This window comes from Mercurialis annua, linkage group LG5 (assembly GCF_937616625.2).
Source record: "Mercurialis annua linkage group LG5, ddMerAnnu1.2, whole genome shotgun sequence".
Lineage (NCBI taxonomy): Eukaryota > Viridiplantae > Streptophyta > Magnoliopsida > Malpighiales > Euphorbiaceae > Mercurialis > Mercurialis annua.
In genome coordinates, this window is record NC_065574.1 from 44,140,824 (window position 1) to 44,166,860 (window position 26,037).

At 31.8% G+C, this 26,037-nt stretch overlaps 2 protein-coding genes across 2 annotated transcripts; both read left to right on the forward strand.

Annotated features, from left to right (window-relative positions):
* The first annotated feature begins 221 nt into the window (after positions 1–221).
* On the forward strand, positions 222–5,736 carry LOC126683440 (uncharacterized). Its single transcript, XM_050379338.1, has 3 exons — positions 222–1,113; positions 4,354–4,548; positions 5,418–5,736. The coding sequence occupies exons 1-3, from the start codon at positions 316–318 to the stop codon at positions 5,448–5,450; spliced, it is 1,026 nt and encodes a 341-aa protein (XP_050235295.1). The 5' UTR covers positions 222–315; the 3' UTR covers positions 5,451–5,736.
* An 11,379-nt stretch (positions 5,737–17,115) lies between these two features.
* On the forward strand, positions 17,116–18,309 carry LOC126682916 (uncharacterized). Its single transcript, XM_050378693.2, has 2 exons — positions 17,116–17,180; positions 17,366–18,309. Exon 2 carries the CDS (start codon positions 17,367–17,369, stop codon positions 18,108–18,110), a length of 744 nt encoding a protein of 247 aa, XP_050234650.1. The 5' UTR covers positions 17,116–17,180; position 17,366; the 3' UTR covers positions 18,111–18,309.
* Positions 18,310–26,037: the final 7,728 nt, after the last annotated feature.

The following is a 26,037-nucleotide window of genomic DNA, read 5'->3' on the forward strand; positions in this document are numbered from 1 at the left end:
GTGAATTGCATTTAAATTGAAGGGCACTGCTTTAGTCACGTACCCTCTGCCTTTGGCAGCCTCATCCCACCCAAATTTACTCATTTACCCTTTCCTAAAACCTCATCAGAAAATCTAGATAACAACATAATCCACTCCCCTAGTCCAATCCTGTCATTCCACGTGTCAATAATCCAATACATCACTATCATATTTCTAGTTGGATCTAATTTACCAATTTATGTTGCCAAGTAATCAAAAATCTTGCACTTTTGATCTCAGCTTTTTATGTTTGGTTTTTCCTTCACTTTCTCAGCTTGAACAAGAAAGAAAAATATGAGTAACAAAAATTGCTCAATCAAACCAAGAAAATCAAAAACACCCGCAAGAAAATCAAGATCCAAGACAAGAAAACCTAAATATTTATCTCTAAAACTTCAACTCTCTCCCAAATCTAATCATCCCCAACACAAAAAAACCAAACAAAAGATCAAAATCATGCCACCTCAACCCCAACAAAAACAACTGATCAATCTTTTTCCTCTCCACCCAGAAAATAATAATAATAATAACAATCTTGTTCCTCAAGATCAAGAACAACATGTTCATCATCATCATCACGATCATGATCAAGCCGATCACGTAGCGTTTCTCTTTCAAACAGCTACGGATGACTCCTCCACGTCTCTGCATGCAATTCTTGACTCCGCAACGACCACATCGGACGAGGGTAGTATTCCGGTAGTACCGTGGGCTGACCTACACAGATCAAGAAACGAGAATGATGATCAAGAAGAAGGGCTATCGCTCGTAAAGACCGCGATGAAGCGGTGCAAAGAACGGGACGTGAGTGAGGAGAGATGGGTGAGTTACTGCGAAGTGGTGGAGAAGAAGGAGCAAGAGGAAGTGAGCAGTACTACTGTGAATTGCTGCCATGGAGTTGCCGACACATTGAAGAAGATGGTGATGCAGCAGATTGGTGATGGTGATGAGAAGATGATAGGGTTGGTAGGGTTAAAGCTTGATTATGAAGAGATTATGAATGCTTGGTCTGATAAGGGCCCACTTTATATCAATGGAGGAGATGGAGATCAGTCCCCACAGATTGTACCTGACTTGCTTCATGCTTCCACTGTAATGTCATCTTCCTCCTTTTTATTTTTATGCATTTTAATTAACACATGTGCTAGTGTTGTTCATTTTTAAATTATTGGAGGCATGTGAAAAGACAAATTAATAATTAATTCCTTGACAAAATTAGCTTTTTTTATATTATTTGAAAAAAAAAACTTACAAGGAAAAGGGATATTTAAGATTAATTAATTTATGTTTTCCAATAAAAAAAAAGAGATTTTGTTATGTTTTAGATTTTGTAATTTAGAATTATGCTTTAAGGTGTTGGAATTAAGTTTGTATTTTGACAAATACTTGATGATTGTTGAAAATAAAAAATTACTATTTTTTGTTTAATTGATTTATTTGATAGATTGTCCGAATCGCTATAATTAAAAGGTATAGATTTTGATAATTTGCAACTCTATTTGATTTAAAATATTTAAGTGTTCTATATTTAAAAACTTGTATTAAAAATTACAAAAAATATTAAATATATACTAAAATTAGAGATCACACTAAATTTTATGTAAAATATTGTATTTTATTTGAATGTACTCATTATTGGAATCTTTGAACAATGACAATAGATCAAAAGGGCCACACAACACTTTTTTGCTTTTATGGGGACGTGGGTGTACCTTTTATAGCCAGCTAAAAGTCATGGCCCAGTTTAGCAAGTTGTTCATGAAATTAATTTGTTTTGTTCTTATTCTACATACAAAATAAATATATCAAATAAATGTAGGTTTCCTTCATAAATGATAATTAAATACCAATTTTAATTAGGATATAGATGTTTCATAATCAATGTCGGTATTAAGGGGTTCCAGAATAAGCTCTTATAACTTGTTAAAAAAAAAAAAATATGTAGTAACAATAATTTTAAGAGTTAATGTCATAAAAATTCATAAACTTTACATGTTTTATCAATTTAATCACGTTTTTTAAAACTTATAAAAATATACTAACTTTTATCTTTTTTCAAATTCATACACGGTGCTGTTGTGTTACTCATTCATTGGTTAAAAATAATTTACAGCTCAGTAAATTGCACCAATGAATAAATGTCATGTCAGCACCGTGTATGAATTTGGAAAAAAATGAAGTTGGTGTATTTTTATGAGATGTGTTTAAAAAACGTGATTAAATTGAGAAAACATGTAAAGTTGGTGAATTTTTATAACATTACCCATAATTTTAATCTCACTCCCTTTAAATTTTTTATATAATTTATTTATATTTGTTTAAAAATTTAATATTACGTGTATTGATCCTTCAATAAAATTTAATAGCTAAATTTCTTCTATAATCCGTCAATTATGATTATACTAGGTAATTTGAAAATGAAATTGCACAAATTAAAAATATTTAAATGAAGTGAGTTTTTAGGGCTAATCATAAAAAATGTTTCATTTTGAATTTTTTTGTTTATATCCCAAATCCAAACATTTAAAATTGTCACTTTTACTTAATCTTTAATTTTCAATTTTCATGGTACTCGTTATTTTTAACACTATTTTAGAAGGAGGAGGAGGGAATAAGATGGAATATTTAGTTAACTATATAATTTTAAATATATATATATATATATATATATATATATATATATATATATTAATTAAGAATTTAATTATCAAAGGTGATCAATCGACCACCTTAATTAAGAGGTAGCCTCTCCTCAGGTTCATTTTTGGAATGTAATCTAAATAAACTCCTAATATTTTAGAAGATATTATTGAAACATAGACTATTATTTGGGGAACTCGCACATTAAAACATTAGGTATAATTAGAAAAATAAGGTGTGCAGATATTAGTAAAGTTAAATAAATATATAATTGGGTGACAATATTTCCAGAGCAAGTATTGATAGGGCCAGAGCAACTTTTAAAATTTAGACATTATTATCCTTTTATATATCAATTATTTTCTTCTCTTAACTTAATATCTTCATTTCTAAATTAGTCTTGTTCGTTTTGGAAAGAAATCAATTATAGTATATCTTGATCACATTCCTTTTTAATTAACTATTATAAATTGCATTTGATTTCAGAGATCCCTTCATCTCTAGAAATATATTAGAAAAGAATTAATATTTACAAAAAAATCAAGATGCAACTAATAAAGGAGTCTAAATGACATAGAATAAAATACAGAAAAAAATTACAGCCTCAAGTAGGAGACAGACAACAACAAAATTTAAAATATTATGCTAATTTAGCCTCCACCGTGTGCAGCTAATGGATAAATAAGCTGATTGGAAGGATTGGATAAAAATGGCAAACATGGGGAAGTAAACTTATAATTATAAATCGGAAATACAATATGAGATGAATAATAGTTATCCCGGCATTTCAAATCAGATTCGAAATAAAGTCTTATTAACAATAATAAAGCTAATCTAGATTCATGAATGTAATCAAATAAGGATGATAATTTATGTATCGTAATTCTCCATTCCAAAATTTAAACAAGCTTTATAAGTATTAATGACCTCTATGAATTTGATTATATTTTTTCTTGTGGATTATTGTTTTTCTATTGTATATGTTGAATGCTCTTAAATCTAACAATTTGATGTCTAGTAAAATAATTATTGTTATTGATTTCTTTCCAAAAGAAAAAACAAGACTAATTTAGAAATGAAAATATTAAGTCAAGAGAAGGAAATAATTAACAAATTACAAAAGGACAATAATGTCTAAATTTTAAAAATTGCTCTGTCCCTATCAAAAATTGCTCTGGAAATATCGCCACCCTATATAATTTTATATTACTATATGTATCTATTAATTAAGAAATTAATTATCAAAGGTGGTCATAGACCACCTTAGATAAGAGGTAGCCTCGTCTGTGGTTCATTTTTGGAACGAAATCTAAATAAATCCTTAATATTTTAAAAAATGTTAAAAAATAGACTATTTGTTAAATATAGATGACGTATTTGGATATTTTTCAACTGAAAAACTCCACTTCTAAAAGTGGGTAGAACGAAAATTGAAAATTAAAAAATATGGTAATTGTTAATTTTAAAAGTTTAAAGCATAAACAAAAAAAATAAAACATGTAGGATATTTTTGGATTATTAAACCCTTTTTTCAGCAAAAGTAGCTATAAATATAAAATTTTAAAACTGTTTTGAAAAAATAAACGATACACCGAAATGTAAAAATTGAGAAATTTTCTCGTAATATAAAAAAAATTAATTATTATTGTTGTTTTGACATTAAAAATTGGTTTGTGTTTTTGTGTTGTTTAGGGCTTAACGGATGGATGGGGAAATGTATGGAAAGTGCCAGAAATGGGGATTCAAAAGGAGAAAGAAGAATGGAAATTAGGGCAAAGAGAGGCAAGTGTTTTGAGATACAAAGAAAAGAGGCAAAATAGGCTTTTCTCCAAGAAAATTCGATATCAAGTTCGAAAACTTAATGCTCAGAAACGCCCTCGCTTCAAGGTAATCACTTTTCTAAATGACTAAATCTAAACAAAAAGTTAAACTTTGGTTCCAATAGTTACAAATTGATTGGCATTTAAAAAAAGAACAAATTACTCTAAGGCCCCTCACGTTTATCATAATTTACAGTTTGGTACCCTTTGTTTGAGAATCAAATGATTTGGTACCTCAATTTTGATTTTTTAAACTATAAAACCCTTCTGTTAGTTCCGTTAATAATTTGATTTTTATTTTCAAACGATTTGGTACCTCAGTTTTAATTATATAAACGATTTGGTACCTCATGTATCATTCCGTTAACGATTTGGTACCTCATTTTCAAACGATTTGCAAACGATTTGATACCTCACGTTTCATTCCACTAACGATTTGGTACCTATATTTAACAGAAGAGTCTTATAGTTTATAAAATCAAAACTGAGGTACCAAATAGTTTGATTTTCAAACAAAGGGTACTAAACTGTGAATTATGACAAATATGAGGGGCCTTAGAGTAATTTGCTCAAAAAAAAAACTTATTAAAACACTTAGATTAACTAGTTAAAATAAGGTAAGTTATAAAAATATACTACATTTATTCTATATAGTGGTAATTTTTATTTTATTTTTTTCTTTCCAAAACACTCCACTATAATTATTAAATGTCTATAATTTGGAATAAAAAAAAATTAAAATAATACCTATCAATTTTGGACAGATAGAGTATAAAATTTACATATACATATTTATATCGATTTGGTTTATTTTGAATTTTTAATTAAAGCATTAAAAAACTAAAACGAATCGAAAAATTTAAAAGATCAAAAACACAATATTATTTCCTCTTTTATTTTTTTCAATATGGTGATATAGTGTTTCATTTTTAACAGGGACGATTTGTGAAGAGAAATGAGGAGGAGTAATTAGCATTATCAATTAATAGTTTAGTATTAAGCAAAGGAGCTCTCATTTAGTAGACTGTGTTCTACATTATACGCATAGTAGAGTCCCTAATTAAATGTTTAAAAGGGATATGCAAATATGAGTTCACAAATCAACACAAATTAAGTCTACAAAAGCTCGTGGCATGGCACATTGCCTATCAAAATTCAAAAGCCATGTTTGGGATAATATTTCAGATCAGACAAGTTTAATCTTAATTAAGATGTACCTGGTGGCACATAATTTTTATGAATTATTCTTTAGAAATTCATGACACCGACCGTTGTTGTAATTATTGATAAAATTTGATTCAATCTGATGCTAATATACTGCTATATTGATGTGGAAAAAGTGTCTGATACATGTTTAGAAGCATGTTGTTGAAGGCCATAATTAACCTTTTAGCACATTATATTATTCAAGTATAGTTTTTACTTACTACTCAATACATCTATTTAACAATCTCATGATATTTTATAATTTTGATCATTAAATTCAACTTAGACTAAAATTTTAGTATATTCTCTTGTAATAGTCAGTCAAGGTGGCAAAATTTATCATACTCGGATTCTACTCGCTGTGATTCCTAATTATAGAACTGCACTATTCAAGTTATTTGTAAAGTCAAAAAAATGCATTGGGCTATGATATGATGGTTCTTGGACATTTTTATCCAATATACTGAAATTCGGCCCATGTTTACTTTTATACGATCCAAATTCAAAGTTTACTTGTCATACGATTCAAAATTAAAATTATAACCTAATTTCTCTAAAATCTTACTTTCCTACCGTTTATTTTTTGGCCTAATGTCTTAAAAAACCCCGACCTTTTAGCCCCTTTTCAATTATACCCTGACGTTGAAAATTTGTCAATTTTACCCTATTTTGCATTTTTGTGTTTCAATTGTACCCTGAAATATTAAATTAACGTCTTTTTTACTTGGAAAAAAATTTAAAAACATCCTCCATGTCTAGCATATATTAATTGTATGTTTTTAAAATTTATTTAAATTTAGTTAAATTAATTAAGAATTTAAAATAGTGTTAATTTGATTATGGTTTTTAGTTAGTTTTTAATAATAAAGGACTTATTTGTATTTTTTTAAAGAAAAAAGAATTTAATTTCATCTTTAAACTTAGTTAATTGAATGATTTCATCATTTAAGTAAAAAAATTAACAAAAATTAAAAAATTGGGGTACAATTGAAAACGGAAAATTCAAAAGTGGGTAAAATTGACAATTTTTCAACGTCGGGGTGGAATTGAAAAAAAATCTAAAGGTGAGGGGTTTTTGAGTGATTAGGCCTTATTTTTTTCCTCTTGAATTTTGGAGGTTTCTTCTTCTTTTCCATGATTTCAGCACAGTTCCTCCACGTGGTGGCATGGCACATTGCCTATCAAAATTCAAATGTCATGTTTGGAATAATATTTTTGATCAGACAAGTTCAATCTTTATTAAGCTGTACCTGGTGGCACATAATTTTTATGAACTATTTTTTAGAAATTCATGACACCGACTGTTGTTGTAATTGTTGATAAAATTTGATTCAATCTAATGCTAATATACTGCTATATCGATGTGGAAATAGTGTCTGATACATGTTTAGAAGCATGTTGTTGGAGGCCATAATTAGCCTTTTAGCACATTATATTATGGCTTATTACCAAAACCCCCCACCTTTTAGCCCCTTTTCAGTTGCACCCTGACGTTGCAATTTTATCATCTGCACCCTAATTCGCACCTTTGGATTTTAATTCCACCCTCAAAATCAAATTGGACTCTTTTTCACTCGGAAAAAATTTATAAAAATCCTTATAAAGTACTCGTTTGAACTCTTTTCCACACAACAAAAGTTAAAAATGGATGACTTATTTTAACTTTTTCCGGATGGAGAAAAGATCAATTTAGTATTTGAGGGTGAAATTGAAAATCAAAGATGCGAATTAGGGTGCAGCTAACAAAATTACAACGTTAGGGTACATTTAAAATAGGGTTAAAAAGTGGGGGTTTTTTGACTATTAAGCCTTACATTATTCAAGAATAGTTATTACTTATTACTCAATACATCTATTTAACAATTTCATGATATTTTATAATTTTGATCATTAAATTCAACTTAGACCAAAATTTCAGTATTATTTTCTTGTAATAGTCAGACAAGGTGGCAAAATTTATAATACTCGGATTTTACTGGCTGCGATTTCTAATTATAGAACTACACTATTCGAGTTAGGCCTAATCACTAAAAAAACCTCACCTTTAAATTTTTTTTCAATTCCATCTCGACGTTAAAAATTTGTCAATTTTACCCACTTTTAAATTTTCCGTTTTCAATTGTACCCCAATATTTTAATTTTTGTTAATTTTTTTACTTAAATGGTGAAATCATTCAATTAATTAAGTCTAATCATGAAATTAAATTCTTTTTTATTCAAAAAAGTACAAATAAGTCCTTTATTTTTAAAAACTAACTAAAAACCATAATCAAATTAACACTAATTTAAATTCTTAATTAATTTAAATAAATTTAAATAAATTTTAAAAATATATAATTAATATATGCGAGACATGGAGAATGTTTTAAACAAATTTCCAAACGCAAAAGACGTTAATTTAATTTTTCAGGGTACAATTGAAACACAAAAATGCAAAATAGGATAAAATTGACAAATTTTCAACGTCAGGGTATGATTGTAAAGGGGTTAAAAGGTCGGAGTTTTTTAAGACATTAGGCCTTCAAGTTATTGGTAATGTCAAAAGAATGTATTGGGCTATGATATGATAGTTCTTGGGCCTTTTACCGATCCCATATTTACTTTTATATAATCTAAATTCAAAATTTACTTTTCTTACGATCCAAAATTAAAATTATAATCTAATTTCTTTATATTCTTACTTTCCTACTGTTTATTCCTTTCCTCTTAATTTGGCGGTATCTTTTTCTTCTCCATGATTCTAGCACAGTTCCTCAACGTGGTGGCATGGCACATTGCCTATCAAAATTCAAATGCCATGTTTGGAATAATATTTCTGATCAGACAAGTTCAACCTTAACTAAGCTGTACCTAGTGGCACTTAATTTTTATGAACTATTTTTTAGAAATTCATGACACCGACCGTTGTTGTAATTATTGATAAAATTTGATTCAATCTGATGCTAATATACTGCTATATTGATGTGGAAATAGTGTCTGATTCATGTTCAGAAGCATGTTGTTGGAGGCCATAATTAACCTTTTAGCACATTATATTATTCAAGAACAGTTTTTACTTACTACTCTCCCGTCCCAAATTGATAGGCACTATTTCAATTTTTTTTGTCTCAAATTATAGACACTAGATATTTATCTTACTAAATAATTGTCAAATATACCCTCATTAATTATAGGAAATATCTTAAAAAGACAATAAAAATCACTAAAAGACAAAAGTTGTCACTATATTAAATGAAAGCGAGTATGGTATTTTTTTTATATATTAACTTATTTTATTTAAAAAATCTAAATTTTTTAATAGTCGTATTTATCCTAAACGGTCTATTAATTTGAGACAGAGGGAGTAATTATTACTCAATACATTTATTTAACAATTTTATGATATTTTATAATTTTGATCATTCAATTCAACTTAAACCAAAATTTCAGTACATTCTCTTGTAATAGTCGGTCAAGGTGGTAATATTTATCATACTCGGATTCTACTCGCAGCGATTCCCAATTATAGAACTGCACTATTCAAGTTCTTGAAAAATTCAAAAGAATGTATTGGGCTGTGATATGATGGTTCTTTACCATTGGGCTTAAACCAAAAAAGAAATTAGGCCCAGCACCACAAAAAATTTAAATATTTTCATTTACACGGGGCTGACATGTCATCTTGTAAAAATACGACGCAAATTGTTCGTGTTCTATATTTCAACTTATCTTTTTTTTAACTGTTAAAATTATATTTTTTTTACGACTTCAACCGCTAATTCAATTTTTCACTATAGTCTAAGGCTTGTAACTGCTCTTGGATTTTTCGTTTGTTACTTCTTCTAGTGGTTGATTCTCCCCGTCCGATTTTGTTTCTCTGTGTTGAAAGGAGGCGGCTGCAGTGGCGGTCGGTTTGATTGATTTTCAGTCTTAACTCCACAGCGGCGGTAGTCGGTATAGCCTAGGTCCGGCTTAGAAGAAGTCTAGATATTGGCATTAGCATCTGTTGACGAGTTGCCCATAAACTTGCCTTCACAGTCAGCTAATGAAGAAAGAATTGAGGATTTGATTATGGAAAGCATTGAGTTGAATGGTGTTTAGACCAAATCTGGCAATAAAATGGATCTTGAAGAGGAAAATGCCATTAGAGTATGAATTATAAGAATAGATGAGGTTATTCAACAGTAGTAGTTCATTGATAGAGTGAAGTATCATCTTCCATTTTCTGTTGATTCTAGAAATGTAAATATGTATTTGTTTCTTAATTTTCCATGAGCAGGCTTCTAGTCATTTTATTTTCATTTTGAAGCCGGCCAATTTGATTAATTAGGAATTGGAGATGGAAAATTATAGCACCCATTTATAATTTTGCCTGTAGAATTGTGAATTTTTTGTTTTAATTTTTATCTTTTAATTGCAAAATTATGTATTCACTATTCAATTTATTTTTTGGATTATAATTGGATAATAATAAATTTGTTTTTTTAGTAATCTAAAAGTAAAAATAAAATAAAAACTAATTTCGTACATATTCTAATACTGCTAGTAAACTGATAGTATATTTATATTTTAGTAAATTGAAAGTAAACCGATAGTAAAGGTATCCTTGAGTAAACTGAAAGTAAACATATAGTAAACCGATAGTGAAGTAAAAATAAATTGTTAAAGTATAAACATTAATTAGTTTTTCAATATGATTATTATTTAAAAATCTTTCAAAAATATTGTATAAACTAATAGTATTCCAATGTTAAACTAATAGTAAACTTGTTTTTTAGTAATCTAAAAGTAAAGAAAAAAACTAATTTCTTTGGTAGTAAACCGATAGTAATTAAGTAATAATTGACTCTAATATTTTATAATTTAAAAAAGGCTTAATGTCTTAAAAAAATCCTGACCTTTTATCCCCTTTTCAATCCTACCCTGACGTTGCAAATCTGTCAATTTTACCCTATTTTGCATTTTTTTCATTTCAATTGTACCCTAAAGCATAAAATTGACCTTTTTTTATTTGATAAAAAATCTCTAAATTGACCTTTTTTGCATTAGATTAACTTTTTATATTAAATTGAATATTTTTTTAAAAAATTAATGAACTTTTGTCAAATAAATAAAGGTCAATTTATGCGTCAGAGTACAATTGAAATGAAAAAATGCAAACTGGGGTAAAATTGACAATTTTTCAACGTCAGGGTAGGATTGAAAAGGGGATGAAAGGTCGGAGTTTTTTTTAAGGCATTGAGCCTTTAAAAAATAAACAATACTAAATTGGTTTTTTAAGTAAACCGATAGTAGACCGTTATTAAACCATTAGTAAACTTGTAATAAAACTTATCTTTGATCATTTAATAATGTTGATGTAAACTAATAATTAATTTGATCATTGCTCTTGTTGTTTTATGTCTATTAATTTTTCTAGACCTATAGTAAACCGATAGTTAAGTGATAATAAATTAATAATAAATTTATCTGTTAGTAAACTGATGGAACTGTTAGTAAACTAATTTATCTTTTAATAAAATGATAGTAAACCATTAGTAAATTTATTTTTTAAGTAAACCATAGTAAACTTGTTTTTTAGTAATCTAAAAGAAAAAAAAGAAAAAAAAGAAACTAAATTAATTTTGCACATGTTTATAATATTGCTAGTAAATATATTCCATCGAAGTAAACTATCGGTTTATATATGGTAAACTTGTAATAGTTTATAAGTTAATTACAATGTAAAATCACCACCTTTACATGAAATCTCAAAAATAACATGACATTCAAAACATGTCAATTCAGGTCATCATCTTTCATTTCTTTTCAAAAACAACGTGAGAACATTTTTAGGTAAAATTTCACGGACTTGGACACACTATGGGAGTGACACGTGTCATTCCACGTTAGCGAAAAATTGCCGATATTATTTTTGAAAAGAAATAAAAGGTGGTGTCCTGAATTGGCACGTTATAAAGGTCGTGTTATTTTTGAAATTTTGTATAAAAATGGTGATTTTATAAGTAATTAACCCTAGTTTATAATGTCAAAGTAAACCTATGATAAACCCGTCGGTAAATATTTTGCAAACTTATTTTACATTATATTAAATATTATAATGGTTTATTCCGTCAAAATAAACTCATAGTAAACCTATGGTATTTTATTATGAGTTAATTCCATATAAAATCACCACCTTTACAGGTTTTTCATTTTAATCACGTCCTTTAAAAAGTGTCAAATAAAATCACCACCTTTTATTTTTTTATAAATCTATCATCGATGAGTAAAATTCGATGTCTTTTTTCTCCCAAATAAATGTTTTTGACTAATACCATATTATCACAAAAAATACATTCCTCTTACTATTTTCTTGTTGATTCCGGTTGATAAGTCAACAAAGATACACCGAATTTTCACATTCGTGATAGATTTGCAAAAAAATGAAAAGTGGTGATTTTATTTGACACTTTTTAAAGGACGCAATTTAAATGAAAAAACATGTAAAAATAGTGATTTTATATGAAATTAACCATTTTATTATTTTAAAGTTAACCTCTGAATTTATAGTAAACTAAATTTGAAAGTTAAAATTTATAAATTAAAATTTAATTTAGTTTACAATAGCTTTTATAATTTCAAAAAATAAACTAATTGGTAAACTTGTTTTTTTTTTCCAAGAAATTAATAGTAAATTTATTTTTTAGTAGACTAAAAATAAAAAAAATTAATTTAATTTTGTACATATTTATAATATTAATAGTATACCGGTAGTAAACTAAGAAAAATCGTTTATTTTAACGATATACTAAAAAAAATTATTTGCTTACTAAAAAGAATGGAGGCTTTGAAAGATAGTAAATTTATTAAGTAAATTGATAGTATACTAATAACAAACTTATTGTTTTAGTAAACTGATAATATTTTTTTTAACGTAAACCGGTAGTAAATTAATAGTAAACTTGTTTTTTTAATAAGCCGATAGTAAACATTTTTTAATTTTATTTTGCATTATAATTAGTTTAGTCATAAATTTGTTTTTCTTTTTATCAATTTGTCTCATTTTAGCATAATAATTATTATCGGAGGTGAGCAATACGCGCCAAATCATATGTAAAAATAACCTAAATTGCTAGAAAAAACAAATTTAGAGCTAAATTGATCATAAAATTAAAATTTATGCTAATTGATCATTGTTTGCAAATTGAGGGGATAAATTACCACTTAAGTCGGTAATTTTTTCTTAAAGTTGAAAGCTATTCTCTAAACGATACTGTATGATATTTTAATTGCGATTGCATTTGTCAATCAGTTCCCTTATTGGCAATCAAACTGCTAATTAATAAATCATTCCCGCCTGAAAAACTGAAGTGAACAAGTGAGCAATTGAATATGAGCATCTCCGATTTGCCACGCAATGAAAATCAAACACCCTGAAAGGCCACGAAGGAGCAGTTTTAGCCGTAAGATTCAATGCCGACGGTAATTATTGTCTCAGTTTCAGTTTCATCTCTAGAAAAAAATTTAACACCATATTCATTTCTAATTACAAAACTCAGGCCCAATTTCATCTTTGCAGAATTTTGTTTCCAGACTTTAGAACATCGCCATAAACGCAAGAGCTTCACCGACGACCACAATGAACCACCACAGTTTTTTCTCCAGTAGTACTGCGATAGAATTTGTTTCAAATTGATTTTTGATTTGGAATTAGAAAGAAATAGTTGTCAAAATCGGTTGAAAGAATCTCCGATTTTGGCTTTGTGATTTTGGAATAGATATGTTAACTATTGAAATAAATCGTATTTCTCAATACATAAAGTTTATTTTTATAGTCAAACCATATATTTACAATTATTTTAGTCAATTGGTACCGTTGAGAATATTTAGGTGTTTTGAGAATATTGTCTAAAAATTTCTAAACCAAATTTACAAAATTATCCTAAGAACTCATTTATGATTTTTACAGAAATAATGAAGATTCTATCTTGATTTATAGTTATACGGTGCTAACTTTAAATTCCTAAACTCTGGTACACGCGTCTTATACCGCATTTGTGAAATTATATTTTGTTATTCCAGTATTGCCCCTACAAACATTATTCTCCTCTATCGCTCTATCCTCCGACTATTCCGCCTCCACCGCCGAACACCTCATCATTGCCACTGTTACCACCACAGTCCAGCAGTGTTTTAGTCGCCGCCATCACAACCCATATCTGAGTTTGGAGATAAGTTAGGTGGTTATATGCATCGCCATCAGTTTAAGTAAATACCGAGAATACCTAAAACTCCACCTCCTCCCAATGAGGACGACGGAGAATCGTTGAAACTAGAATCTCCGCCTCCGCTATATCCTTGACTGATTCCACTGCTGTTGATTCCTCTGCCGCCATTAGAAAATTCTGGTTAATTATGTTACTGTTGTAGTTTAGTTATACGACATTATCATAGTTTGGTTTCCATAAATATGAGTTGACAACAAACACTACATGTTTTGTTTTGTGATTTTTTTTTTCCATTCAAAATTAGGGGTGTGCAGTATTCGGTTAAAGCCGAATTAAACGACCGAACCAAACCGGAATTTTAATTTGGTTCGATTTTTAGTTAATTCGTTTTGGTTTGGTTTTGGCTATGGAACTTCCGAATTAACCGAACCGACCAAAATAACCGAATTATATATATTAATTGTGTTATTTTTGTAATTTTTTTAAAAAAAGTTAAGGTAATTTTATAATTTTTTTAGAATTTAGTTACTAAAGCCCCTAAAATTGTACTTAAATTATAAATTAGTATTAAAATTATTGTTTTTTATTTTTTATTAATTAATTTTAATAAAATTTGGTTATTTTGGTTAACCGAAATAACCTACCGAACCAAAATATTATTTCGTTTCGGTTTCGTTTCGATTTCAATATAGTTCGGTTCGGTTTTGGTTTTGAAAATTTCTAATATTTCGAGTTCGGTTAATTCGATTTCGGTCGGTTCGGTGACCGAACCAACCGATGCACACCCCTATTCAAAATGGTGGTTCTTGTAGTGAAACTGAATTTTTCTGGGAAGGAGTTTTGTACATGTCACACATTTGATTTTTGACGGATAGGTACCTTAAATAATAGATCAATTCGTCTTTTAACTATCTTGACATCAGAAAATAATAATAGCATAAAACACTATTTAGAAATGATGATTAGTGTAGTATAAGCTTTTTGACTATTTATGTTTGAATAGAATAGAATAGAATTGTTTTATTTCTATTCTTAAATAAACCTTATAACTATTTTATTAAAAATAAAAAATTATAAAATAAAATAAATTAACACTACTATATTTTATTTTGTGCAAAATTAACCAACCGTATTATTATTTTGGTTAATTTTAGATTGATTTTGTGTTAATTTTATGTAGACTTTTGGTTGATATATTGTTGATTTTAGTAATAGTAAAAGCGCAACAATGATGTTGAATTATCATAATTTTACAATATTGCTTTTGTGTTGATTTTTGATTGATATTTTATTGATTTTAGCATGATGAAGATAATAATTATGTTAGAATATCATAATATTACAGTGTTGATTTTGTGTTGCTAGTGTTGATGTTATGTTGACATTTAGTTGATTTTAACATTAGCGAAAAAGATAAAATAATACGTGAAATAAAATAGAAAAATAATAATTTCATCGAAGCAATGTTGAAAAAAATAAAAATTAGTGTAAAAAATTTAATTAGTTAGTTTATTACACGTTGTTAATTTTTTTGTGGAGTCTGTGTTGATCTTATGTTGATATATGAAAAAAAAATTAAGATTAAATATATGATAAATAATAAATGCTGATTAATTATAAGTAGAAAATAAAAATAAAAAAAGCTAAAATTAATATGAAAAAAGATCTAAAAATTAATACTACCCTGTTTATTAAATGTTGTTGATATGAATACCGACGGAAAAAGTCAACACTTAAAAAAGTCAAAATTCAAAAAAGTCAAAAAAATTAAATTTTAAAAATTAAATATATGATAAATATTAAGTGCAGAAATATAATAGTGAAATTTTTTTTATAAATAATGAGAAAAAATGTTGAAAAATGAGAGCTAGTGTAGAAAGTAAAGTTTTTAAAAAAGTAGTATAAAAAAGAAAATAAAGTTAGTATGAAATGTAAGGATTTAGAAGGGATAATAAAAATGTAAATGTTGTAGAAGAAACAGTATTTCATATAAAAAGTCCAAATTATTTTAATTTATAAAAATACATTTATTACATTAAAGTCTTCTATCACTGACGTGGATATTGTAATGTACTGCCACTTGCTGTTGAATTATTGGTCGATGCATCGATTTGCCAAAAAATAAAAGTTGGTTACTGATATTGCCAAGTTTCAAAGTTCGTGTTATAAGTGAAAATTAAGGTAAAGTTCGTGATTTAATTTGCAATTAACCCTTTAATAAATTATACATAAAATTTAAATAATATAATACAATACAATACAATATAATATTTTATTTATAATTGATAATTAAATATTAAATGATATTGTATAATTAAGATTATTGATATATTAATTTTATATTATATGAGCATCATCAAATATATTAATAGATGAGAATTGATGGAGTCTGCCTTCTGAACCGGTGAGTGAACCTGCAAAACAGGGTAGAAGCTAACCGGACGGTGGTTGTCCGATTAACTCTCCGATGCTAAAGTCAGTTTAGAGCTTTGAGCAGCGTTTTGAGTATATGAATGTAATTGTGATTCTAGGCATACCTCGTACTCCTTTTATAGTAGTCGAATATACCTAGTAGAGTTGTATTAGGCAGGTGAATCCTACTTTGTAAGGATTCGGCAGTATCGTAGAGATTCTCCTGATTTGTCCAGATCTACCTTAATCTGATAAGAATCCTATTTAGGAACGTCTTCCTAAATAGTCTTATCTTCCTAAAGTAGAGCTTATCCTTCCATATGTAGTGTTTGTGTCCTAATAGGACAATATTTCCATACTTAGTCGTTTACCCGAATCCCGGACCTGACGCGCTCTCGGCGGATCATGTGGGATTCGGTCTTTATTAGTGTGTTACCGAATCTTAGAGATTCGGCATCTCCTTCATATCTTTCGGTCTTCAGGGGGAGTCCGGTGTCGCCTGAGAGTGGATCTCCTGCAACTCGGCTCCATTATACTTTCAGTAGGATTCGGTATCCATCATTAGCCCCCCCACAAGTGAGCTGAAGTAGTTTGGCATTTATGCCTTAGTGGATTTTAGCTCTTTTGGAGCTGAGTTCTTTTATACGGGCGAGTCGTTTCATATGTTTGTGGGTGACGTTTCTTCTTCAGTAAGATTCTGTGTTGCCACGTGTCGGCATTTGATGATTCAACGGTTAATGATTCAAAAACCTTTTGTATTTAATCTCTTTGCATTTCTTCTCTTCCCTCTTACTTACTTTTCGAATTTACTCTTATTTCTTGCAACTATTTCCTTTTCGCTCTTTGTTTGATTATTTGATTCTTCGTGACTTGTTTCCTCCAGATTTTTCAGGTATGTTTTCTTTCGTCGTTTGGATGTTAATATGGCTTTCTTCTTTGTATGTATTCTCCATGATTTATATTCTGGAAATTCCTTTTCTGTACTTGGTGTTCTTCGATGTGTTCTTCAACGTGTTCTTCAATATATTTTTTGTTTGATCCTTATTCTGTGTTTATGTTTGTGATTTCCTGTTCTAGGATGCCTCTTAGTCGAGTGGAAGATGCATGCGCTGCTATGGCTTTTACCCGATCAAAGCTTCGTAGGGATGAAGTCTTAGATATCTATTTTAAGTATAGCTTTCCTTTTGATTATAGGGTAATATTACCCGGTGCCGATATGGCTGCGTCCGATTCTCCAGGATCTTCTTGTAGGGCGGTTCTCTTCGAAGAGCAATTTTCTGCTGGTCTTAGGTTTCCTTTAGATTCATTTTTAGTAGAAGTGTGTAGGGATTTAAAGGTTGCTCTGGGGCAACTTTACCCTGGTACGATTAAAGTAGTGCTCGCCTTTTCGGAGGCATGTAGGCTCCGGGGCTGTGCCCCTTCTCTCAAAGTGTTATATCATTTTGTAGACTTTAGGAAGTGTGATGGTTGCTTCGTTTTCGCCCTTGGCAGGGAAGGGCGATCTCGTATTTATCTTCCTTGCCTAACCAGTCGCTGGCGAAGGCGTTTCTTTATTGTTTATCATAAATTTGCTTTTCTTCATTTTTCGGATGGTTTTTCTTCTCATCAAGTTCGGAGCTGTCCGTCTCCTTTAAGTTTATCCGAGTCAAAACTTGCTTTTGACATATCTTCCTGTAGTATTGTATCGCGTCCCATTCTAGATGTCTTGGTCAATAGTCATCTTCGGAGTCGATGGTTTCCTTTGGAGGATCCTCCTCGAGGCTTGGCGGATCTTTGCTACTCTTTCGTTCAAGGTATATTAATTTGCTTAAGTTCTTTTTAATGTTTCTTTTGTAGGATGTCTTCTTCTTCTGACGATTTCCTTTCCGGATTTCAAGTAGATTTGGACGTTCCGATGGGTGGTCCTGACGTTCCTATCGCCAACATTGTTCCTGGCGACATTGTCGTGGATGGGGCTCCTGTTGATATCCCCCTAGCTCCCGCCGAGATAGCGTTGCCTGAGGTTATTGTTGTAAATGATGATGATGATGATGATGATGATGATGATGATGACTCGGCTGATCCAGTAGGTGACGAGGCGGTTCCGTCGCCACTTCCCCCTCTAGCATCATTTGCCGTTTCTGGGGGAGTTGGGGGTGTGACTTCAGAGGGGTTGGTTGTTGCTGATTCGGGAGAGATTCCTCAGGGTCGAGACCCGGATTCTCCGTCTAGGAAGAGGCGTCGAGTTGGCGATGGTTCTCCATCGAGGGAGAATTTTCCTGGAGACTCTTCTTCTGCTCCAGATTTGGTGCAGTGGGTCGAAGGTCAGGATCCTGCCAGTTTGCTGAATCCTAGAGTGCTAGCGGAATATATCCGGACTTTGGCGATTCCTGATGATGTTACGTGGTTTTGTGGTAGGCCGGGTCAGGAGCTTTCCGATCTGGCTTGTTTTCATGGTTTCTCTGTAAGTGCTTTCTTTCTTGAATATTATATGTTTTTTGTATTCAATTGTTTCCTTATTTGTTTATTTTTGGTGCTTGTAGGCTCTTCAATCTGTTCTGGTATTGAACGACCGCCGACAGTGTGCCGAGGAGGAGGTTGAGCGTCTGTCCTCTCTTTTGGCGACTTCCGAGTCTGAAAGGGCCAAATTGAAGGCTTCTTTGGAAGAGCATGATTCCCTTATGGCGCAGCTTAAGGCGCAGGATGCGATTAATGATCGCCAAGTTAAAATGATCGAGAAGAAAACTGATGACTTGACTCAAGAGATTGAGGAGCTCATTCGAATCAATTCCCTCGTTGGTGGGGAGAGGGACAGTCTAAGATCGGAGGTTGAGAGTCTTCATATCCGTCTGCTAGATACGAAAGCTTTTTACTCTGCTTTGATAAGCGAGTATCGTCTTGCGATTGGGAGGATGCTTCTAGAGCAAAATCCTGATATTGATCTTTCTGGGGTTAACGGGTTGGATCCCCAAGCCATCGCTCGTGATCTTCTTGTCAAGATGTCTAAAGACCGTGTCTAGTAGTTTATCTTTTGATTGTATTTGCTGATGTACTAATTTTGCTTTTTGTAATTCGCAATTTATGAATATATTTTCTTCGTGTTTCTTCGAAATGTGCTTTCGCCTTATTTTTATGTACTTGTCTTGACTCGAGGGTTATTCTAAACCCTGTTCTTGGCGTTGCTTTTTGTAGAGTTAATCTAAACTCTTTTTATTTTTGTTTTTGTTTCGAGTTAATCTAAACTCTTTTTTGGCGATTTGCCTTTTCTGAGTTAATCTAAACTCATTTTTAGCCTTTTGTGGCGATTTGCCTGGTTCAGCGATTTTGCTTTGAGTTAATTTAAACTCATTTTCTTGGCTCTTAGCCTTTCGTGGCGATTTGCCTAGTTCGGCGATTTTGCCTTGAGTTAATTTAAACTCATTTTCTTGGCTTTTAGCTTTTCTTGAATTTGATCTTTAATTTATTTTTTCTTCTTTCGTCTTTGATTTAATCATTCGTGGCTGTTCTTGATTTTTATTTCTTTATTGGTTCGTCTGGCTAATCAGATGGTAGCCAAATTGAATTTTTATTGATAAAAAGATGGCATACAAAACATTAAAGATAGATTTGACGCCATCTGGTAAGACGGAAAGTCGTTACCGATGATGGGTCGTTTTTCATTCCTATTCTTCCTTCTTTTCGGTCTTGTTTTCTTGGAGATCCACCACTGACTCGTCATAGCACTTCTTGGCTATTCCTTGGTCTCCTCTCAGCGTCACTACTCCCTTTTCGGTTGGTACTTTCATTGCCAACGCTCTTATGCTGGTTACTGCTGCCGAATCATGGAGGAAAGGCCTTCCTAGGATGGCATTGTATGTCAGTTCCATGTCCACTATGTTGAATAGTGACATGATTTTCTTATTTATTCCTCTTTCTGGGCCGATTATTACTTCCAAGGTAACTGCTCCCAGTGGAGTGATGGAGGGGCCGCCGAGTCCTGATAGCGGAATTGGGACTCGGCGTAGCCTTGACGCTGTTCCTCCCAGCATTTTGTATGCTGCGTTTGTCATCAGGTTTACCGCGCTTCCTTCGTCGATTAGGATCCGCTCCATGTTCCAATTTTCAATGATGGTAGTCACTACCAAAGCATCGTTGTGGGGTGCTTTGACGTGTTCATAATCTTCTACATCGAAGATCACTGGCGGCATGTGAGTTTCTCGTATGTTCATTACTTCCTTTCTTTGCTTCCTCCTGATCGTGGAGCTGCTATGCCCTCCACCGTTAATCATGTGTATGGTTCCCAGAATTTTGGATGGGCGCTCGTCTTCCTTTTCTTTCGGCTTGTCTTCTCTATTTCTTTTTTCTCCCTTGTCATTGCTCTTCTCTTTTCGGGCCACAAATTTCCTCAGCTCGCCTGTGTCGATCATTCTTTCGATCTCGACCTTCAAGTCCCTGCAGGTATCCGTTTCATGTCCGTAATCGTCGTGAAATTTGCAGTACTTTCTAGTGTCTCTTATCTCTGCTTTCATCTTTGGTGGCCATACCACGTTTTTGACGTTTTCTTTGATCCACATGAGGACATTGGTTCGGCTGGTGTTTAGCGGAGTGAAGTTATTCTCGTCATCTCTGGGATCGTATCTCGATTCATATCTTGTCTGGGGGGCGAATCGTCTGCTTTCTTCGGGTCTTCCTCTCCTGTCATCAGGTTTGGACTTGGTTTTTTCTCTGGATCTCTCTTTCGATTCTTTTCCTTTTGCTTCCTTTCCGCGAATCGCCCTTCGCCCTTCGTCTAACTCGAAGTATTTCTGGGCTATGCCCATTAGGTTCGAGAAAGTTGTGGGTTTATTGACTAGCAACTTGTCCACCAGCTTTCCGAATCGCGTCCCTTCTCGCAATGCTTCTGTCGCCATGTCGACGTTCAGGTTGTCTATCTTCATAGCTTGCTTGTTGAATCGTTCGATGTAGCTCCGCAGGGTTTCTCCTTCTTCTTGGATGCAGGCTCTCAGGATACTGGTAGTGGTTTTAGCTGGGATGTTTGTGAGATATCTGTTAAGGAACTCTGTTGAAAGCGAAGCGAAGCTTTTGATCGAGCCCGGTTTTAATTTGTTATACCATCTCTGGGCTGTGCCCGTGAGTGTGGTAGGGAAAACCCTGCAGAGGATGGCGTCCGATACGCTGAGTAGCCCCATGGTCGCTGTGAACCTAGAGGTATGGTCTCGGGGGTCTCCTTCCCCATTGAAAATTGGCAGGATCGGCAACTTCATGCTGTGCGGGATAGTTTCCTCCATGATCTCGGGCGAGAGGGGTGATCCTTTCAACCTGAGGTCGTCTATATCCAATTCTTCAGATTTTAGTTTTTTGAGAGCTTTGGCGATCTTCTCTTCTAAATCTTCTTCCACCACATATGTGGCTTTGCTTTTTTGGGGTGTCTCTGACGATTCGCCCTCTCCTTCTTGGTGTTTTTTCTTAGTTTGCTCTTTCCCTGCATCTCTTTCCTGTCGCTTACTCCTTGGCGGGGCGTCTTCTTTTTCCTTCTCCCTTCGTTCGTCTCTCTTTGAATTCAGACCGCTCCGGGCGTCCTCCTGGTTGTGCTCATTTCTGGGTGTCTCCGGTGATTCCTCGTTAGATTTGTCTCCGTTCGGACTTTCCTCGTTGCTGGTTCTATTTTCTCGCTGGTTTCTTGCTTCGTTTCTTTCTCCGTTCCCTCTGGTTCGGGGTTCCTTGCTTTTATTGTTTTCTGCCCTTGCCTCTCGTCGGCCTGGGTTTGCATTTTCTGTTCTTTCTCTTCTTCGGGGAGCTGTAGGGCTGAAGTTTTCCCTTAGGATTTTCATAGTTTCTTCGTGCCTGTCGTTTGTTCTTTTGGCTTCGCTAGCCAATCTGTCAAGATTTGCCTGTACAGATTCCAGTATCTTCTTCAGCATTTCGTTGTGTGAATCTTGTGCTGCTGCATTTGGTGCTCGTTCTTCAGTGCCTAGATTGAAAGCAATTGGGATGCTTCCTCTTATCGGATTAGTTTGGTACTGGGGTGTTGAGAAAGAAGGCCCTCCGGTGTTGCTTTTTTCCCCGGAGTTGTGAAGCCCGTCTTCCGTCACGTTGATTATCTCCGGAGTGCTTTTTGGGTCCATTGGTTGTTTGTCTTTCAGGTTTACTCTTTCAGAAGTCATCTTCTTCAATGAGATTTGTATTTGAGTTCAGAAAAGCTCCTTCTTTTGAAGTTTAGTTAAGCTTTTCCCACAGACGGCGTCAATTGATGGAGTCTGCCTTCTGAACCGGTGAGTGAACCTGCAAAACAGGGTAGAAGCTAACCGGACGGTGGTTGTCCGATTAACTCTCCGATGCTAAAGTCAGTTTAGAGTTTTGAGCAGCGTTTTGAGTATATGAATGTAATTGTGATTCTAGGCATACCTCGTACTCCTTTTATAGTAGTCGAATATACCTAGTAGAGTTGTATTAGGCAGGTGAATCCTACTTTGTAGGGATTCGGCAGTATCGTAGAGATTCTCCTGATTTGTCGGGATCTACCTTAATCTGATAAGAATCCTATTTAGGAACGTCTTCCTAAATAGTCTTATCTTCCTAAAGTAGAGCTTATCCTTCCATATGTAGTGTTTGTGTCCTAATAGGACAATATTTCCATACTTAGTCGTTTACCCGAATCCCGGACCTGACGCGCTCTCGGCGGATCATGTGGGATTCGGTCTTTATTAGTGTGTTACCGAATCTTAGAGATTCGGCATCTCCTTCATATCTTTCGGTCTTCAGGGGGAGTCCGGTGTCGCCTGAGAGTGGATCTCCTGCAACTCGGCTCCATTATACTTTCAGTAGGATTCGGTATCCATCAAGAATGTATGTGTTTAATGCCATTTTATTAAATTAGACCTAAGTGTGTTGTAAAGCAGCAATAATTCCATCAAAAGCAGCACCCAATTTGTTATAGTTGGGTACATTGTGCTTGACTCACAACACCATAGGAAGAGACTAGTGCAAACCAAATTTCTGAAGCAGAGTTCAGTCCTATGAGAAGAGGACGAACCTCCTCTGATATTGATGACAACAACCATGAGAAAAGTAATTGATCTTTGTTAAACCATGTTAGGTGCGTTGGATTAACTTCTTGTCGGAATTGAGAATATATTTGGATGGGGGTACGTCTATGCCATTGAGAATTCCATGTTGATTGTAAAAATTAAGAAGAGGAGTGAACTGCAATTCCAAGAAGTATAATTTTTTGAATTTAGGTTGATAAAAAATGGTTGTAGTGGTTGTTATCATAGATAGATGAGAAGGGATATGATTTTTGGGTACAGAGATGGTTGATGGGGAAGGAGATGTTGAAGAAGAGGAAGAAGTCATTATTTGCTCTAGAAAAAAAAAAACAACCCATAGGTTTGGCTCTAATACCAAATCAGAGAATGGATTTGAATAGCTTGTCTGTTATTTATAGGCCTAATTACTTAAAAACCACCCACCTTGTAACTTTTTTCATTTATACCATGACCTAGAAAATTTTTTAATTGTACCCTATGTTCAGTTTTTATGTTTCATTTGTACCCAAAAATTAAAAATTTTGATAATTTAATTAATTTAAGGATGAAAATATTAAAAACAAGAGATATAAATGATTCATATTAACGTTTTATCAGAATATAGGTTAAAAATAAAGAATTAATTTAAACTCTTTGTCAAAAGAAAATAGGTCAATTTAACTCATTAGGGTAGAGATGAAACATAAAAATCGAAAATAGGGTACAATTGAAATTTTTTCTAGATCATGGTATAAATGAAAAAAAGTTATAAGGTAAGTGGTTTTTAAGTAATTAGGCCTTATTTATATGAAAATGAGGAAGATATATACACAAGTAGATACATGGAAATAAAGAAAATAAATAAATCATAAGCCTATTTTACGGGGAATTGCTATACAATGAGATTTTTACAATATAGAAAATTATTGACCGTCACCATCGATCATGCTAACCCTTTGACACTTTATAATGTTTGGGTCCAAAAATGTGAAGATCAAAACTTGAAACTACCAAGTAAGTAATTGATGGAAGAATAAAATTTAGAGTTTGTCTACGTGATGTCCGCTCAACGGTATATATAGAAGAGACAAGAAAAAAAAGGAGATCGTTAACCTCAAACATGCACATTTTGAACATGTGAATTATTACAAGTTAAAGATGATAACTGATGATGTAAAAGTTTATGCTCAAAAACTTTCTTAATTTGATGTTCGAGAGGACACTATATGTGTTAGATGCCAGTTTAAAAAAGTGAACCAGTTACTTTTGAGGATTCTGAGTATGGAACGAAAGAGCCGCTTGAGTTAGTTCATTTAAATGTACATACATTGTGTATAGCCATGCATGTCATCAATCCAGCTAGAGTTAGTTAAGGAGCTGTTTTCTTTTTTGTTGAGTGTATATAGCCGCTAGGTATTTTTAATTATTTGTGATCAAAATTTTGTTTAAGATTATAAGGGTTTTTTCTCTTTCAGATTTTGTTACATCGTATTAGAAATGATGGTAATACGATGACAATATCTATAATTTTCATACTTTTAGTAACTTTTATCAAACTGAACTTTTTTCTCTAAAATTGTCTTTTTTTAAAACAAAATTTCAAATATGAAGAGATATATAATGGAGTTGACGCTAAAAATTTTTAGCTTAATTTTTTTTCAAAATTACGAAGATAATATTCACTTATAAATTAATATATGAACATTTGTTGATCTTGAATGACTTTTTTCATATATATGCAAAAGGCATGGAATGAACTGAACCGTTTGGATTGAGGGTTTTTAAAATCTATGGATTTTAGCAAAATCAATGGATTTTAAATCGATGGAATTTAAATCCATAAATTTTAAAATTTCATCGTTTGGATTGAATATAAAATCAATGGATTTTTAATATTATTTATGGAAAATAATAAATAGTATAACAATCCATCATCTATAAAAAATGGTGCATTTGGACTTTCCCACCTAATAGGTGAGAAATCAAAACCCTCAAAAAATGATGGATTGTAGAAAATGAGGGAATTTATAAATCCATGCATTCTATTAATTTTGTTTTCTAGGCAAACGATAGATATTGTCCAAATCCATGGATTGTTTAGAATCCATCGTTTAGAATCCATCAATCCAAACGGTGCCTGATGAATTTTGTCCATAAATACATTTTTGATGCTCTATATAAATAGCTAGCCAGTCTGCTATTATCTATTTATCATATATTAGAAATCTGAATTTAAATTAATTTATTAAAAGTTATTAACATTTTGATAAAGTATTTATTTTAAAATTTACATTTTTAGATATGTAGTTTTTGTACCTGTAGTATGACGATGAGTTATAAAATCAAAATGTATTACACATTTTAACATTTAAATACATAAAAAATATTATTTTAAAAAAATAGTGCTATTTATAGAAATATAAAAGTTATATAATTGTTTGATATTTTCAGTGCTTTTATTTTGTATTACAAATTTTAAACTAAAATCAAACAGATTTTACATATTTATAATATATAATTAATTCAATTAGGTTTAGTGTACGCCCCTATAAATTAGGCGTAATGCTAAAAAAACCAAACATTTACGATTTGTTGTAATTTAAACCAAATTTTTTAATTTTTATAATAACAGTTAAATTGTATTTTTTTATTGCAATAATAGGCAAATTGGTGGTCAAACTTGCAAAAAAAAAATCAAGTTTGGCTATTATTGTAAAAAAAGATCGAATTTAACTATTATTACAAAAAGTAAAAAATTTAGTTAAA

Bases quoted from the DNA above. Each gene is read 5' to 3' on its own strand.
- LOC126683440 (XM_050379338.1), top strand. From the start codon at position 316: ATGAGTAACAAAAATTGCTCAATCAAACCAAGAAAATCAAAAACACCC. The intron at 1,114-4,353 runs GTAATGTCATCT...TGTGTTGTTTAG, and splicing joins ACTTGCTTCATGCTTCCACT to GGCTTAACGGATGGATGGGG. The intron at 4,549-5,417 runs GTAATCACTTTT...CATTTTTAACAG, and splicing joins AGAAACGCCCTCGCTTCAAG to GGACGATTTGTGAAGAGAAA.
- LOC126682916 (XM_050378693.2), top strand. From the start codon at position 17,367: ATGCCTCTTAGTCGAGTGGAAGATGCATGCGCTGCTATGGCTTTTACC.